We start from the raw sequence: 12,430 nt of genomic DNA, 5'->3' as shown, positions 1-12,430 counted from the left end.
TATTTATATTGATTTTTATAAAAATATTTTTCCATAGATGTGCCAATATGTTCTGCTTATTATTGGTTAGTATGGTAAAAGATAATACCATCACATTACTTTCCTAAATACTTTTCTGAGGTTATCTAGTAGTAGTAGCATATGTTGATAGGAATTACAATTTTTAAATTTATTTTATTGTTTTCAAAAAAAGGAGCTACTTAGGGATAGTTCCAACTTTCACTCCAATTTATTTTAATTTTTTAAGAAAACAGACCACCAAGTGGAGGTAACTACATATTTAAACATGGCAATAATTTAAAGTTATATCAGATTCTAGGCCCTAATATTGTCATTTTAATTGAATTACAAAATAGTTTATGTTCAAGAATCTATGTTCAAGAATATTGAAGGGTTTCAGTCATATAAATGCAGAATTTCAGTTTCTTTTAGCCTAAAGCATCGTTTAAACATTTTCTAAAAGGTTTTCAATTGTACATTTTGACTCCATTATATGTGTAATTAAACCTCTATGCACAAAAAGCATTTTCTTACGTACTAACAAATACACCCACAGGAATTCTCTTCTAAACTATAATTCTTTAAAACATGTAATCATAAGATTTTTAAAGCATGCTTTCATTTTTCCAAACTGCGTGCCAAATTGAACTGCTTGGTGATAAAATGAGAGATTTTATTACCATTTTGACACCCCACCCCTGGCCTAGCAGTGAGTTAAACACGAGCAGGAGGAAATAAAGAAAATCTATTGTGAACCTAATTCCATGTGTTAAACTGTTTCCGTTTACCAGACAAACAGAAGAGAACCACAGATTTGTAGATATTTATAAATTCCAACACAATTTGAATATTTGGGCCTGCAGCATTCTGTCCTCGGGATTGGCCTAAATAGTAATAGCTGCGTGCCTGTAGAGGGGTAGGGGGTGGTGGTGGTGGTGTCTGTGTGTGTTTGTGTGTGTGGTGTGTTTGTGTGTCTGTTATCTTCCTGAACATTGTGGAGTCAGGCCCCCTACTGACAGGATCAGTCAATTACAGACGTGGGCGTTTCTACTGAGACTTCCTTCCATCAGAATCTGGTGGGGACACAGGAATATGGAGTTTTGAGAGTAGTCCTTTATATTTCTGATACCTATGCTGGGCCTTTTCCACCCCAAGTACATTCGAGCCCTCCCCAAAACGCCAATCCAAGAAGTAGCTTATTCAGTCTTGCATCTGATGTGTCTTCCTAAGAAGTAACGCTTCCCAGGAGCTAGTTCTCTTTCCAAAGAACTCTTCCATGGACTGCAGTATAGAAGGAAATAAGTCTACCTCTTCTCTCACTTTAAAAAATCTTTTATTTATTATGCCATTCCAGTTATTAGTAATTATTATAATAAGCTGCTGTGAAAACTGCCTCTCGATCTTGGATGCATTAAGACTTGGGCAAAGGCTCGGTTATCAAGAAGCCAGACTCCACATGTTGCTGTTCTCTAGTAAAGAATCACAGTATGTATTCCTTGGAGTTCACTCTTTAAGAACTCCAGAACACTTTTCCACTCTCTGGAAGAAAATTCTCAAGTTGTCCCCAGCCTTAACCCAGGCTAAGTGTTTTTTTTTTGTGTGTGTGTTTTTTAACGGCAATAACGGCGGAGGAACGTGTGGAGGAAATGTATCTACTTAGATGTGCTTATTTGTGTACAAGCGTAATGGTTACAAACTTAAAAGTTCTCCCATCCCGCGCTTTCCTAGGAATATATTAAAAAATAATAACTGCCAACCTAGCGTGGCTGTGCTTGATTTTCCGACCGCCTGAAAATAGCGGCTGGGAGCCTGGCCCGCCGCTGGGATCAAGGAAAGCTCGCCTTGGGCGCGCCCTGCTCGCTGGCGGAAGGGGAAGGGGAAGGGGAAGGGAACCCGGGAGGGCGCCACCGAGCTAGAGCTGCTATTTTGGGCCGAGCTGAGCGGGTGCGTCAATGCCTGCGCCCCCTGCGTCACCGCCACCCCCACCCCTTTCCTTCTCCCCGGCCGTCCAAACTCTCACTTTTTCCCTTTCGTTCGCGTGGAATCGATTCTGCCCACGGGACTCTGACGCTACCGAGCCCATTCTAATAAGCGATTCTTCGCCCCCCTCCCCTAATCCCCCTACTCACACACCCTCGCTCGCCACCACAAGCCCCCACCCCCACCCCGAGCACACACACACACACACTTCCTGGTTTGTTTGTTTATTTATTTATTTATTTATTTATTTATTTATTTATTTATTTATTTATTTATTTATTTCTCGAGCCCGCCGAGGCACTGCTGAGCCGCGGAGGCGGCGGCCACATCTGGGGGAAACTTAAGGTGGTCGCGTAGGTGTTCCCGAGGCTGCGGCGCACAAGAGCTTGCAGCTTCCCGGGGCAGTCTCAGGGCACCTCGTGGCTTCTTCGCCTGTACAGCCGCTGGGAAGCAGGGGGCGGCGGGAGTGGGCAAAGGCGGGGGTGCGGATTAGAGCAGAAGGGCTCGGAAACGCCGGTAGTTTCAAGGCGCTTTCGGCCCTTGCTGGTACCATCAGGATGGTGGGTGGAGGCGGGGAGTTACCAAGGAGCCCCAGCGGCCGGGAAGCCAGCCCCGCGGAGGGAGGAGGGGCGGCTGGAACTGCAAGAGCAGAGAGCGAAGAAACTCCCGAATCCTCCCTACCCTCGTCCGAGCCTCTTCCAGCCCCACAGGGGAAGCCCTCACGGACCCAGCCAGCTCGGCCGAGGGACAGGCATAGGGGTTTGCTCCTGGGAGAGGCGGCATTTCCTTTGCTAGAAAGCGCCGTGCGCCCTCAGCGTGGCGGTGGGACTGGCTTGCCAGGCGGAGTCGGCGGCGACTCAGAGGGCCGCGGGAGTAAAGGCACGCTCCCACAGCCTTGCACTCCTCTTCTGGGAGGGCTGCAGGCTCACACTTGACGCTTAGCGGAACTACTCTGCCCTCCCCTCCTCCTGTTTGTCTTTCCTTCTTGGCTCTCACATGGAGGCTGTGAGAACCCTTGTGCTTCAAAGGAGGGTCAAAGTATTTCCCTAAAACTCGTGGAAGGGTAGGAGTTGATCGGCACCGAGGAATGTCGCAAGTCCTAGAGTTACCAAATGGTGAGATTAGAGCATCTTTCTGCAGAAGGCGCACCTGTTGCCCGCTGCTTGGCTGCCTTGTCTGCGAAAGGAACGTGGGCGACGCCTCACTCTGACTTTCGGGGTTCCTTCAAGGTCTGGGTCATTGTCTATTCCGTCCTCCCTTCACTCTCCTCCCCAAACACGACCTCCTCCTTCGCACGTGAGCACTTAAAGGAAAGAAAGGAACACAAATTAGCCCCTTCCACCTTAGACTCCGTTTGTGTGTGTGTGTGTGTCTGTGTGTGTGAGAGAGAGAGAGAGAGAGAGAGAGAGAGAGAGAGAGAGAGAGAATATGAATATGCCGCCGGAGGAGGAGGCGGCCTGGGACAGGAAAAGAGAAGAGGGGGCTACACTGGGCTAGGGAAATCCCACCCCAATTACTTGAACCCTCGGAGCGTCTCGTGTCAAGGGACTTCTGTCCTCTCTTCCTCTAATGGGGGTGACGATTGTGGGTGTGTGAGGTTACGGCTCTGCTAGGCACACCCCATCCTTAAGATTCCAGGTGCTGGCTACCTGGCCCACACCAGGGTTCCTTTCCGCCCAGGCTTTTGTTGCACCCTCCCCCACGTGTGAGAGGCCTGGCGGTAGCAGTGGCGCGAGTTTTGGGGATGTGGGTGAGATGTCGCTGTTCTGTGGGCTGTGCGGACCAGAGTGGAGAGGTCACACCTCTTTCGGAAAAAAAAAAAAAAAAAAAAAAAAAAAAAACCAAGTTGGATATTAAGGTGAACCCAGAATGGTTCCCACCTTAAAGTCGGTCCTGCTCGTGACGTCAGGTCGGAAATATACCAAAGCGAGCGCCGGCCAGGAGTCCGGGGAGCGCGGCGGCGCGGCGATTGGGCGGCGGGCCTCTGACGCGCGCTGACGCGCGGAGACTTTAGGTGCATGTTGGCAGCGGCAGCGCGAGCCACATAAACAAAGGCACATTGGCCGCCAGGGCCAGTCCTCCCGGAGGCTTGCGCAAAGCTCCGCGGTCCTGCTTTCCAGTCCAGCCAGCCGCCTTCTTCTGCTCCCTCCCGGCTCCCGGCGTCTCGGCACCCTTCGCCCCTCTTGCCCGCCCTCCCCGACCTTGCGCCCGGAATCCCAGAGGGAACTACACTTCGGCAGAGTTGAATGAATGAAGAGAGACGCGGACAACTCCTAAATGAGGTGACGCCCGTGCAGCTCGCGTTTTTTTAATCCTTCTTTCTTCTTTTGCACGTCTTTTCTTTCCACATCTGTGGTACAGATCCTCTGGAAGTGGGCGCCAGAGGCGCGAGTGGGGCCGGAGGATGGGGAGTAGAGGCGCGCAGTTACAGAGGGCATTTGTCCAAACACCACCTTTGGCACTAGCGGGGAGTTGGCTCCCAACAGAGATTTCCAGGCTCGTCATCGGTGAACATGAAGGGAGACTTGCATAGTTTGGGGAGCTACGGACTTGCCCGCGGAAATAAATGTGCGCAAAGTTTGCTCTTAGTGCGGAATTGGTTGTGGCCTTTAGACACTGAGACTCCAAGTCCTGTGTATGCGAAGGGCCTTAACGCTGCCCACAAAGTGACAGGGAGAGAGAAAGTGCTTTAGTTTATGTGTTGCTTGGGAACTGTGTCACCGCTGCTGGCCAATGTGCCAGTGTTTCCTGGGTATTGTTGAGTAAGGGAAGGGGGGGTTAGGGTGGGGTGGAGTGGGGTAGAGTGTCCTGTTACTAAGTTGACTGAAATTTCTGGTTTTGATATATGCCGAGCTTGTGTATGTCAGTGTGTCAGAGACAGAGATAATATGTGAAGAGTACAGTTATGAAGCTGTGAAGTAACCAGGGGAGTAGTATGGGGGGCAATATCCAGCACAGGCACGTCTCTCAAGGCTGTGGGGGTCGAGTCTCCTTCCTTTCTACTTTTTCTTAGTTAACCTCTCTCATCTAATGAAGCAAGATCCTGAAAGAGGGAGAGGGCAAGGAGAACAGAAGGAGTGGATGTTTGGCTTTCTTTTTCATTAGTAATAAGGTTGTCTATGCTGTAAAATGCCTTCCAAGTAGGAACATTTGAAATTACTAGGATACAAGAATGCCTTGTTCCAGTAAGAGACAGATTGTGGCAGGCTCTATAAGGAAGGTGTTCAACTTGCTTTGTTGGGAATTGTTTCTAACATTGGTGCCAATACCAGATAGGCAGCATTGCCCTCCCTCTGCAGTTGACTTAAGATGCTCCTGGAAAAGTAGGCTCCCTTCTTCCCACCCTTTGGCCATTAAAGATGTTGAAAGATAAGTTTCCTGGAAAAGTGAATGCCAGTTCACTTGTTTCCCCAATCCCACTACTCTGTCAAAAGCACATTCATATTGACTTCAAGGCTGCCCAGGCCTTTCTAGCATGTTGTATCTCAAAGGGATGGTGGGAGAGGTTTCCTCATTTTATATTCTTAACTTCTACTTTCTTACCCCCTCTCAAAAGAAAAGCCAATTTCACCATGAGGGGGTGGTCAGAGGAGATTCTAAGGTATTTTATTAAAATCCAGTTTCTTCTTTTTGGGTCTGAGTTAAACTAAAATGGAAATGACACTCCCCTCTACCCTCCATACACCCTATCAAAAGGGCTAATGTATTACATCATAAGTATTAAACAAGTACATGGAATACTTTTGCTTCAGAACCCTCTCTCTGCAAGGATTTACACAGTGCAACGGGTGGCATTTTCTGTTGTTTTCAGCCATTTCCTTTACACGTTTATTTTAACTGCTAGGTTTGATGAAGGTTGCACACAATTTCCAATGAAGCAATCATGGAGGGCATAGAAAGGCCTGCCTGGTGAGTCTACAGATGCCTGGCTGAATCTGTACAGAAAGTCATCCTGAAGCTTTCTGTGTCTGTTTTCAGGGAGGAGATCTGACAGACTGGACTCCCCATTGCTTTTCTAAAAATCTTGGAAACTTTAGCCTTCATTGAATTACGACACTGTCCACCTTTAATTCCCTTGAAAACGCCTCTAACTCGGCTGAAGGTTAGTGCAACTTGATTTCTCCCCCCCTCCCCACCCCCATAATTCCGAAAACATCAAGACTAGAGGCAATGTGATCTTTCTCAGCAAACCTTGTAACTTAAGGTTTTTCAACTGTTCGCCTTCGGGAGCAACTTTCTCATTGTGCAGGTCAATTTTATTTCTCGAATGAGCTTGCTGAACCTGAGCTTCAGAGGCTGTCTCATTTGAGCGGGATTGTTCATGAAAGGGGGTTGATGGGGAGGCCTTTGGAAATCGCCGGGCTTTCTAGCTCTGGGTCTTTATTTGATCAGCCTTTCCACGCCCTGCACTGTTTTGCCCCCTCAGCATTCGCCTTCTCCACCCTTTCCCTCGCGCCCCTACACCTCTCTGACCACTGCAGACTGCTGGTGTAGCTCCAGGTGTACCCAAGCCCAGGAGAAAGTGTTCAGTTGCCCAGGCTGAGTGTATATTATTGCCCTGTTTCATTTCCAGCCATGCCTTGTGTTCAGGCGCAGTATGGGTCCTCGCCTCAAGGAGCCAGCCCCGCTTCTCAGAGCTACAGTTACCACTCTTCGGGAGAATACAGCTCCGATTTCTTAACTCCAGAGTTTGTCAAGTTTAGCATGGACCTCACCAACACTGAAATCACTGCCACCACTTCTCTCCCCAGCTTCAGTACCTTTATGGACAACTACAGCACAGGCTACGACGTCAAGCCACCTTGCTTGTACCAAATGCCCCTGTCCGGACAGCAGTCTTCCATTAAAGTAGAAGACATTCAGATGCACAACTACCAGCAACACAGCCACCTGCCCCCCCAGTCCGAGGAGATGATGCCGCACTCCGGATCGGTTTACTACAAGCCCTCCTCGCCCCCAACGTCCACCACCCCGGGCTTCCAGGTGCAGCACAGCCCCATGTGGGACGACCCAGGCTCCCTCCACAACTTCCACCAGAACTACGTGGCCACCACGCACATGATCGAGCAGAGGAAAACGCCTGTCTCCCGCCTCTCCCTCTTCTCCTTTAAGCAGTCGCCCCCCGGTACCCCTGTGTCTAGCTGCCAGATGCGCTTCGACGGGCCCCTGCACGTCCCCATGAACCCGGAGCCGGCGGGCAGCCACCACGTTGTAGACGGGCAGACCTTTGCGGTGCCTAACCCCATCCGAAAGCCCGCGTCCATGGGCTTCCCCGGCCTGCAGATTGGCCATGCGTCGCAGCTGCTCGACACGCAGGTGCCCTCGCCGCCGTCGCGGGGCTCTCCCTCTAATGAGGGCCTGTGCGCCGTCTGCGGCGACAACGCGGCCTGCCAGCACTACGGCGTGCGCACCTGTGAAGGCTGCAAAGGGTTCTTTAAGGTGAGCAAGGCCCGGGACGGAAGAAGCTGGTAGGGGCCCCCTAAGAGTCGGTATCCTCCGCGTGCGCTCTCCGCCTTGGTGCAGGAGTCTCAGGTCCGGCTTGTCCGGAAGGTTCAAGTCCTGGGATGCGCAGAGGTTGCAGTAGGGGCATCCGGGTGCCTGATGTAAGGAGACCGGGAGAGCCGGGGTCGCAACCATCGCACGAAGCCGGCCGGGCAGGCGCCCGCCCCAAGTTACTGGAGCGGGAGTTGGAAGAGGGTCATTTGCATGTGCTCAGAGCTGTCTACTCTGTTCAGATTGAAATTGGTTAGGACAGAGAACCGTGTCTGAGCTAACCAAGTGGAACAGAATTCCCTATGGTCAAATTAAGTGATCTCTTTATTTCGCTATCCTGATTGAATAATCTTATCATTTTAAATAGAGAAGGTCTCCAAGGAATGTAAATAATATGAATGCCCACGGATTTGTATTTACTGAACGTCTCCTTCTCCTTCTCTTGGCATATAAAACACAGCAAGGAGCGGCAAGGTTAGCTCAAATGTTAACGCTATCAATTTTCTTCTGTAACATGCCCTGGGGGAGGAAAAAGAAAAGAAAGAGAAAAGAAAGAGGGAAAAATATAAAGGAGTTTTGTATATGTGTTTGTGGGAAGGGAGTGACTCCAGCCGTTCAGAAATTGTCTCTGGACTCTCTCGGTTGCTGATTTTCAAGAGAAAAAATAATTTTCGGCTTCTATTGTCTTTTTTTTTGCAGCGTACGGTGCAAAAAAATGCGAAATACGTTTGTTTAGCAAATAAAAACTGCCCAGTGGACAAGCGCCGCCGGAATCGCTGTCAGTACTGCCGATTTCAGAAGTGCCTGGCTGTTGGGATGGTCAAAGAAGGTAGGTCGGGGCAAGTAGCCCACTCCTCAGTCTGTGCTCTTGGGAAACCACTGCCCCTGCCCCAACCCCACTCTCCGCTGCAGAGGCAGGGGTCTCTTGCCGCCCCCCCCCCAACCGTCAGCTTCCCCATCCTGTCCCAGAAAGAGCCACCAGGCTCGTCTTTTAAACATATGACCCATTTGGAAGAGGAAATAAAACATCCCAGCATTTTTTTTTTTTTTTTTTTTTTAACAAGCAGTGGGGCCTTCCACTGCCTGGCCAGGCGCCCTGCGGCTGTGGCCTTCCCCAGGAGGGGCCAAGGCAGCAGCTGGGTCCCACTTGTGGGGGGCAGCATTAACCGGGCCCTTTCTTTGCAGTGGTTCGCACGGACAGTTTAAAAGGCCGGAGAGGTCGTTTACCCTCGAAACCGAAGAGCCCACAGGATCCCTCTCCCCCCTCGCCCCCGGTGAGTCTGATCAGTGCCCTCGTCAGGGCCCATGTCGACTCCAACCCGGCTATGACCAGCCTGGACTATTCCAGGGTAAGAAGCTGGTGGGGGGTGTCATGTGGACAAACCGACAGATGGGCAGGAACCCCTCCCCACACCCATCACTAACCCCCAGACTCTAGAGATTAAAGGAGGCAAGTGAGGCTGTGGCGTCACAGCTCTGGGCAGAGCCACAGGAGACAAGCAGACCTACAGACAAGAGTAGACATGAGGGCTGTGCAGAGGAAGAAAGAAAAGTTAGGCCACAGTGGTCAAATCTCTCCAGGTCTGTTTCTCATTACCATGGTACGCACATACAGAGGCGTTGTGAAAACCCCACTTGGATTTTATTCCCAATCTTCCACAGAGGTGCTTAAATCCTCATTCTGTCTAGCACGGTCTGGGTGGGGAATGCCTGCGTGGGGGCCTGGAAAGGGAAAGAGAGAGGGTCTAAGGAATGGCCGTGTGGTAGAGGATCAAAAGGTCAGAGTCTTGTTTTACCCCAGCTGTGAGGAATGGGTGGGCTTTAATTGGAGGAAAGATGTTCGGCAAACCTAGAAGTCACTTCAATTTTATTAAGATTTGCAAAGAGCGTCTCTGCTCAAAACCCACTCTGGGACTGGCATGAATACTAACGTGTCAATTGTTTTGTGGAGATAAGAGTGAACATTTCCCAAGGCTGGATGGCACTGTATTTAGTCTGTATGGAAATGGTAATTTACATATTTAAAGCAGCGACCTCATAGCACCATCCCTAATTGAATTAATTGCCCCGGAACATCTAATTTCCTTACTGGTCAGAGAGAGGTTTAATTGTTATAAAAACCTGGCTCCACTACTAGAAAAGGGGTTAGCAATTTCACGGGTTATATATTTTAGAGAACCTCATTAAGTGCTTTTTAAAATGAAATTCCAGTTCCAGGCAAACCCTGACTATCAGATGAGTGGAGATGACACCCAGCATATCCAGCAATTCTATGATCTCCTGACTGGCTCCATGGAGATCATCAGGGGCTGGGCCGAGAAGATTCCGGGCTTTGCTGACCTGCCCAAAGCGGACCAGGACCTGCTTTTCGAGTCGGCTTTCTTAGAACTGTTTGTGCTGCGATTAGCATACAGGTAACTGAGGTAGCAATCAGGGAGGCTGGGGGAGAAAGAAGAAAGCAATCAAGACAGGAGAAGAAAGGAAATAAAATGAGAGAAAGAGAAAAGGACAGAATAGGAAAAAGGTGGGAAAGGATAGAAGAAAAAGGCGAAGAAGAGAAAGAGTGAGCCCAGAAGTCTTGGATAAATGTCATGGAAGTGGGATAGGGGGCGTTCTTGATTGTTATAAAATCGAACCCTTTCAAGGTCCACTGGTCTAGATTTTATTAACTCTTCGGTAATTAGGTGCCTCTTAAATCCCTCATTTATTGCTCTTCAAGTAATTAGTTGTTTAGCTTTTCTCTCTCTCTTTTTCTCCCCTCTCTTTCTTTGGTATTAATTGCAGGTCCAACCCAGTGGAGGGTAAACTCATCTTTTGCAATGGGGTGGTCTTGCACAGGTTGCAATGCGTTCGTGGCTTTGGGGAATGGATTGATTCCATTGTTGAATTCTCCTCCAACTTGCAGAATATGAACATCGACATTTCTGCCTTCTCCTGCATTGCTGCCCTGGCTATGGTCACAGGTTAGTACAACATACACAAGGCACTTCTCCAGAACTGCCCAGTGGGATTTGTCTTGGTTTCCCCTTGCCATGGATCCACCCTGGTCTTGACAGCTAGCTAACCACTTTGTGCATTCCTCTTTTGTTTTTGATTGTGTTTTCTGCAGAGAGACATGGGCTCAAGGAACCCAAGAGAGTGGAAGAACTGCAAAACAAGATTGTAAATTGTCTCAAAGATCACGTGACTTTCAACAATGGGGGGTTGAACCGCCCCAACTATTTGTCCAAACTGTTGGGGAAGCTCCCAGAACTCCGTACCCTTTGCACACAGGGGTTACAGCGCATTTTCTACCTGAAACTGGAAGACTTGGTACCACCACCAGCAATAATTGACAAACTTTTTCTGGACACTTTACCTTTTTAGAGCTCCCTCATGAGCTACAAAGAAACTGGAAAGAAAACCTAAAAGTCTCCAGAGGGGGCAAGTCACAAGGGCAAGAGATATCCCCCTGAGCTGTCTCAGCTCTTGCCAGCCCCCACTCCTTCCATTAAACCCTAGCCCCTTAATCCCTAAAGGAAAACAAAAAACAAAAAAACAAAAACAAAAACTGTTGCTGTTTCCTAACCTGCAGGCAGAACCTGAAAGGGCATTTTGGCTCGGGGCATCCTGGATTTAGAACATGGACTACACACAATACAGTGGTATAAACTTTTTATTATCAGTTTAAAAATCAGTTTAATGTTCAGAAGAAAGATTCCTAATGTATGATGGGAAACGTTTGGCCATGTTTGGTTGTTGCGGTTAAGAAAAATGTAATACACATACACATACACACACACCATAAGGGGACCCACAAGTATTGCCCTTTAAAAGACTTCAAAGTTTTTTGCTGTAAAGAAAGCTGTAATATATAGTAAAACTAAATGTTGCGTGGGTGGCATGATTTGAAGAAGGCAAAGGCTTGTAAATTTACTCAATACAGTTTGGCTTTTTAAATTATTTTGTGCCTATTTATGAATAAATATTACAAATTCTAAAAGTTAATTGTGTTTGCAAAAAAAAAAAAAAAAGAAAGAAAGAAAGAAATAACTACACAAAAAAGGGACCAGCATGTTAATTCTAGGTTGAAAATGTTATAGGCACTTGCTACTTCAGTAATGTCTATATTATATAAATAGTATTTCAGACACTATGTAGTCTGTTAGATTTTATAAAGATTGGTAGTTATCTGAGCTTAAACATTTTCTCAAATGTAAAATAAGTGGGCACAAGTATTACACATCTGAAAATCCTGACAAAAGGGACACATAGTGTTTGTAACACCATCCAACATTCCTTGTTTGTAAGTGTTGTATGTACCGTTGATGTTGATAAAAGAAAGTTATATCTTGATTATTTTGTTGTCTAAAGCTAAACAAAACTTGCATGCAGCAGCTTTTGATTGTTTCCAGAGTGCTTATAATATACATAACTCCCTGGAAATTACTGAGCACTTTGAAATTTTGTTGTTTTTTTTTTAATGTCTAAAATTGTCAGTTAATATATTATTTTATGTTTGAGTGAGAATTTTAATATTGCCATATTCTGTAGTATTTTTCTTTGTATATTTCCAGTATGGCACATGATATGAGTCACTGCCTTTTTTTCTATGGTGTATGACAATTAGAGACACTGATTTTTTTTTCCTGATAAATTCTTTCTTTGAGAAAGACAATTTTAATGTTTACAACAATAAACTATGTAAATGAACAGAATTTTGTCTTCTTTCTGGGTGAGGGGAAAAACAACAACATGCATTAGACAGAGTTGATTGATTTGGGATAGGTCACTTATTTAACATCTGAGTTTCAAACTGCCAACCTGGAATTGACAAAAGGAACTGGGAAATTGAACTAATTTCTGGAGAATTCAGTACAATATTTTTTCTTAACCAGAACTTTTCAGTGTGGCAAACTACATTGATCAGAAGCAATTAAGAATATCTTAACTCTTCTGTTAATTTTGCTAATAAATG

General features: G+C 47.2%; 1 protein-coding gene across 3 annotated transcripts; it reads left to right on the top strand.

Annotated features, from left to right (window-relative positions):
- The first annotated feature begins 4,035 nt into the window (after positions 1 to 4,035).
- NR4A2 (nuclear receptor subfamily 4 group A member 2) lies at positions 4,036 to 11,498 on the top strand. 3 transcript variants are annotated; one of them, XM_090280001.1, is made up of 8 exons: positions 4,036 to 4,262; positions 5,959 to 6,082; positions 6,732 to 7,419; positions 8,173 to 8,302; positions 8,659 to 8,822; positions 9,685 to 9,887; positions 10,258 to 10,436; positions 10,583 to 11,498. In XM_090280001.1, exons 3-8 carry the CDS (start codon positions 6,745 to 6,747, stop codon positions 10,837 to 10,839), a joined length of 1,608 nt encoding a protein of 535 aa, XP_090136127.1. In that variant the 5' UTR covers positions 4,036 to 4,262; positions 5,959 to 6,082; positions 6,732 to 6,744; the 3' UTR covers positions 10,840 to 11,498. The 3 variants fall into 3 exon arrangements, with proteins under 3 accessions (XP_090136127.1, XP_090136120.1, XP_090136111.1); XM_090279994.1 differs by having other exon boundaries at positions 6,554 to 7,419; positions 8,659 to 8,747; XM_090279985.1 differs by having other exon boundaries at positions 6,554 to 7,419.
- The last annotated feature ends 932 nt before the right edge of the window (positions 11,499 to 12,430 follow it).

The sequence above is a fragment of the Furipterus horrens genome, unplaced genomic scaffold (assembly GCF_987537825.1).
Source record: "Furipterus horrens unplaced genomic scaffold, mFurHor1.1.pri manual_scaffold_1, whole genome shotgun sequence".
Taxonomy (NCBI): domain Eukaryota; kingdom Metazoa; phylum Chordata; class Mammalia; order Chiroptera; family Furipteridae; genus Furipterus; species Furipterus horrens.
The sequence above is the reverse complement of the archived record's forward strand: the minus strand, read 5'-3'. Positions and strand labels throughout refer to the sequence as shown.

Excerpts from the sequence above, each read along its gene's own strand:
- NR4A2 (XM_090279985.1), top strand. The coding sequence starts at position 6,556 with ATGCCTTGTGTTCAGGCGCAGTATGGGTCCTCGCCTCAAGGAGCCAGC. Across the intron at positions 9,888-10,257 it reads GTGCTGCGATTAGCATACAG|GTCCAACCCAGTGGAGGGTA; the intron begins GTAACTGAGGTA and ends TATTAATTGCAG. Across the intron at positions 10,437-10,582 it reads TGCCCTGGCTATGGTCACAG|AGAGACATGGGCTCAAGGAA; the intron begins GTTAGTACAACA and ends TGTTTTCTGCAG.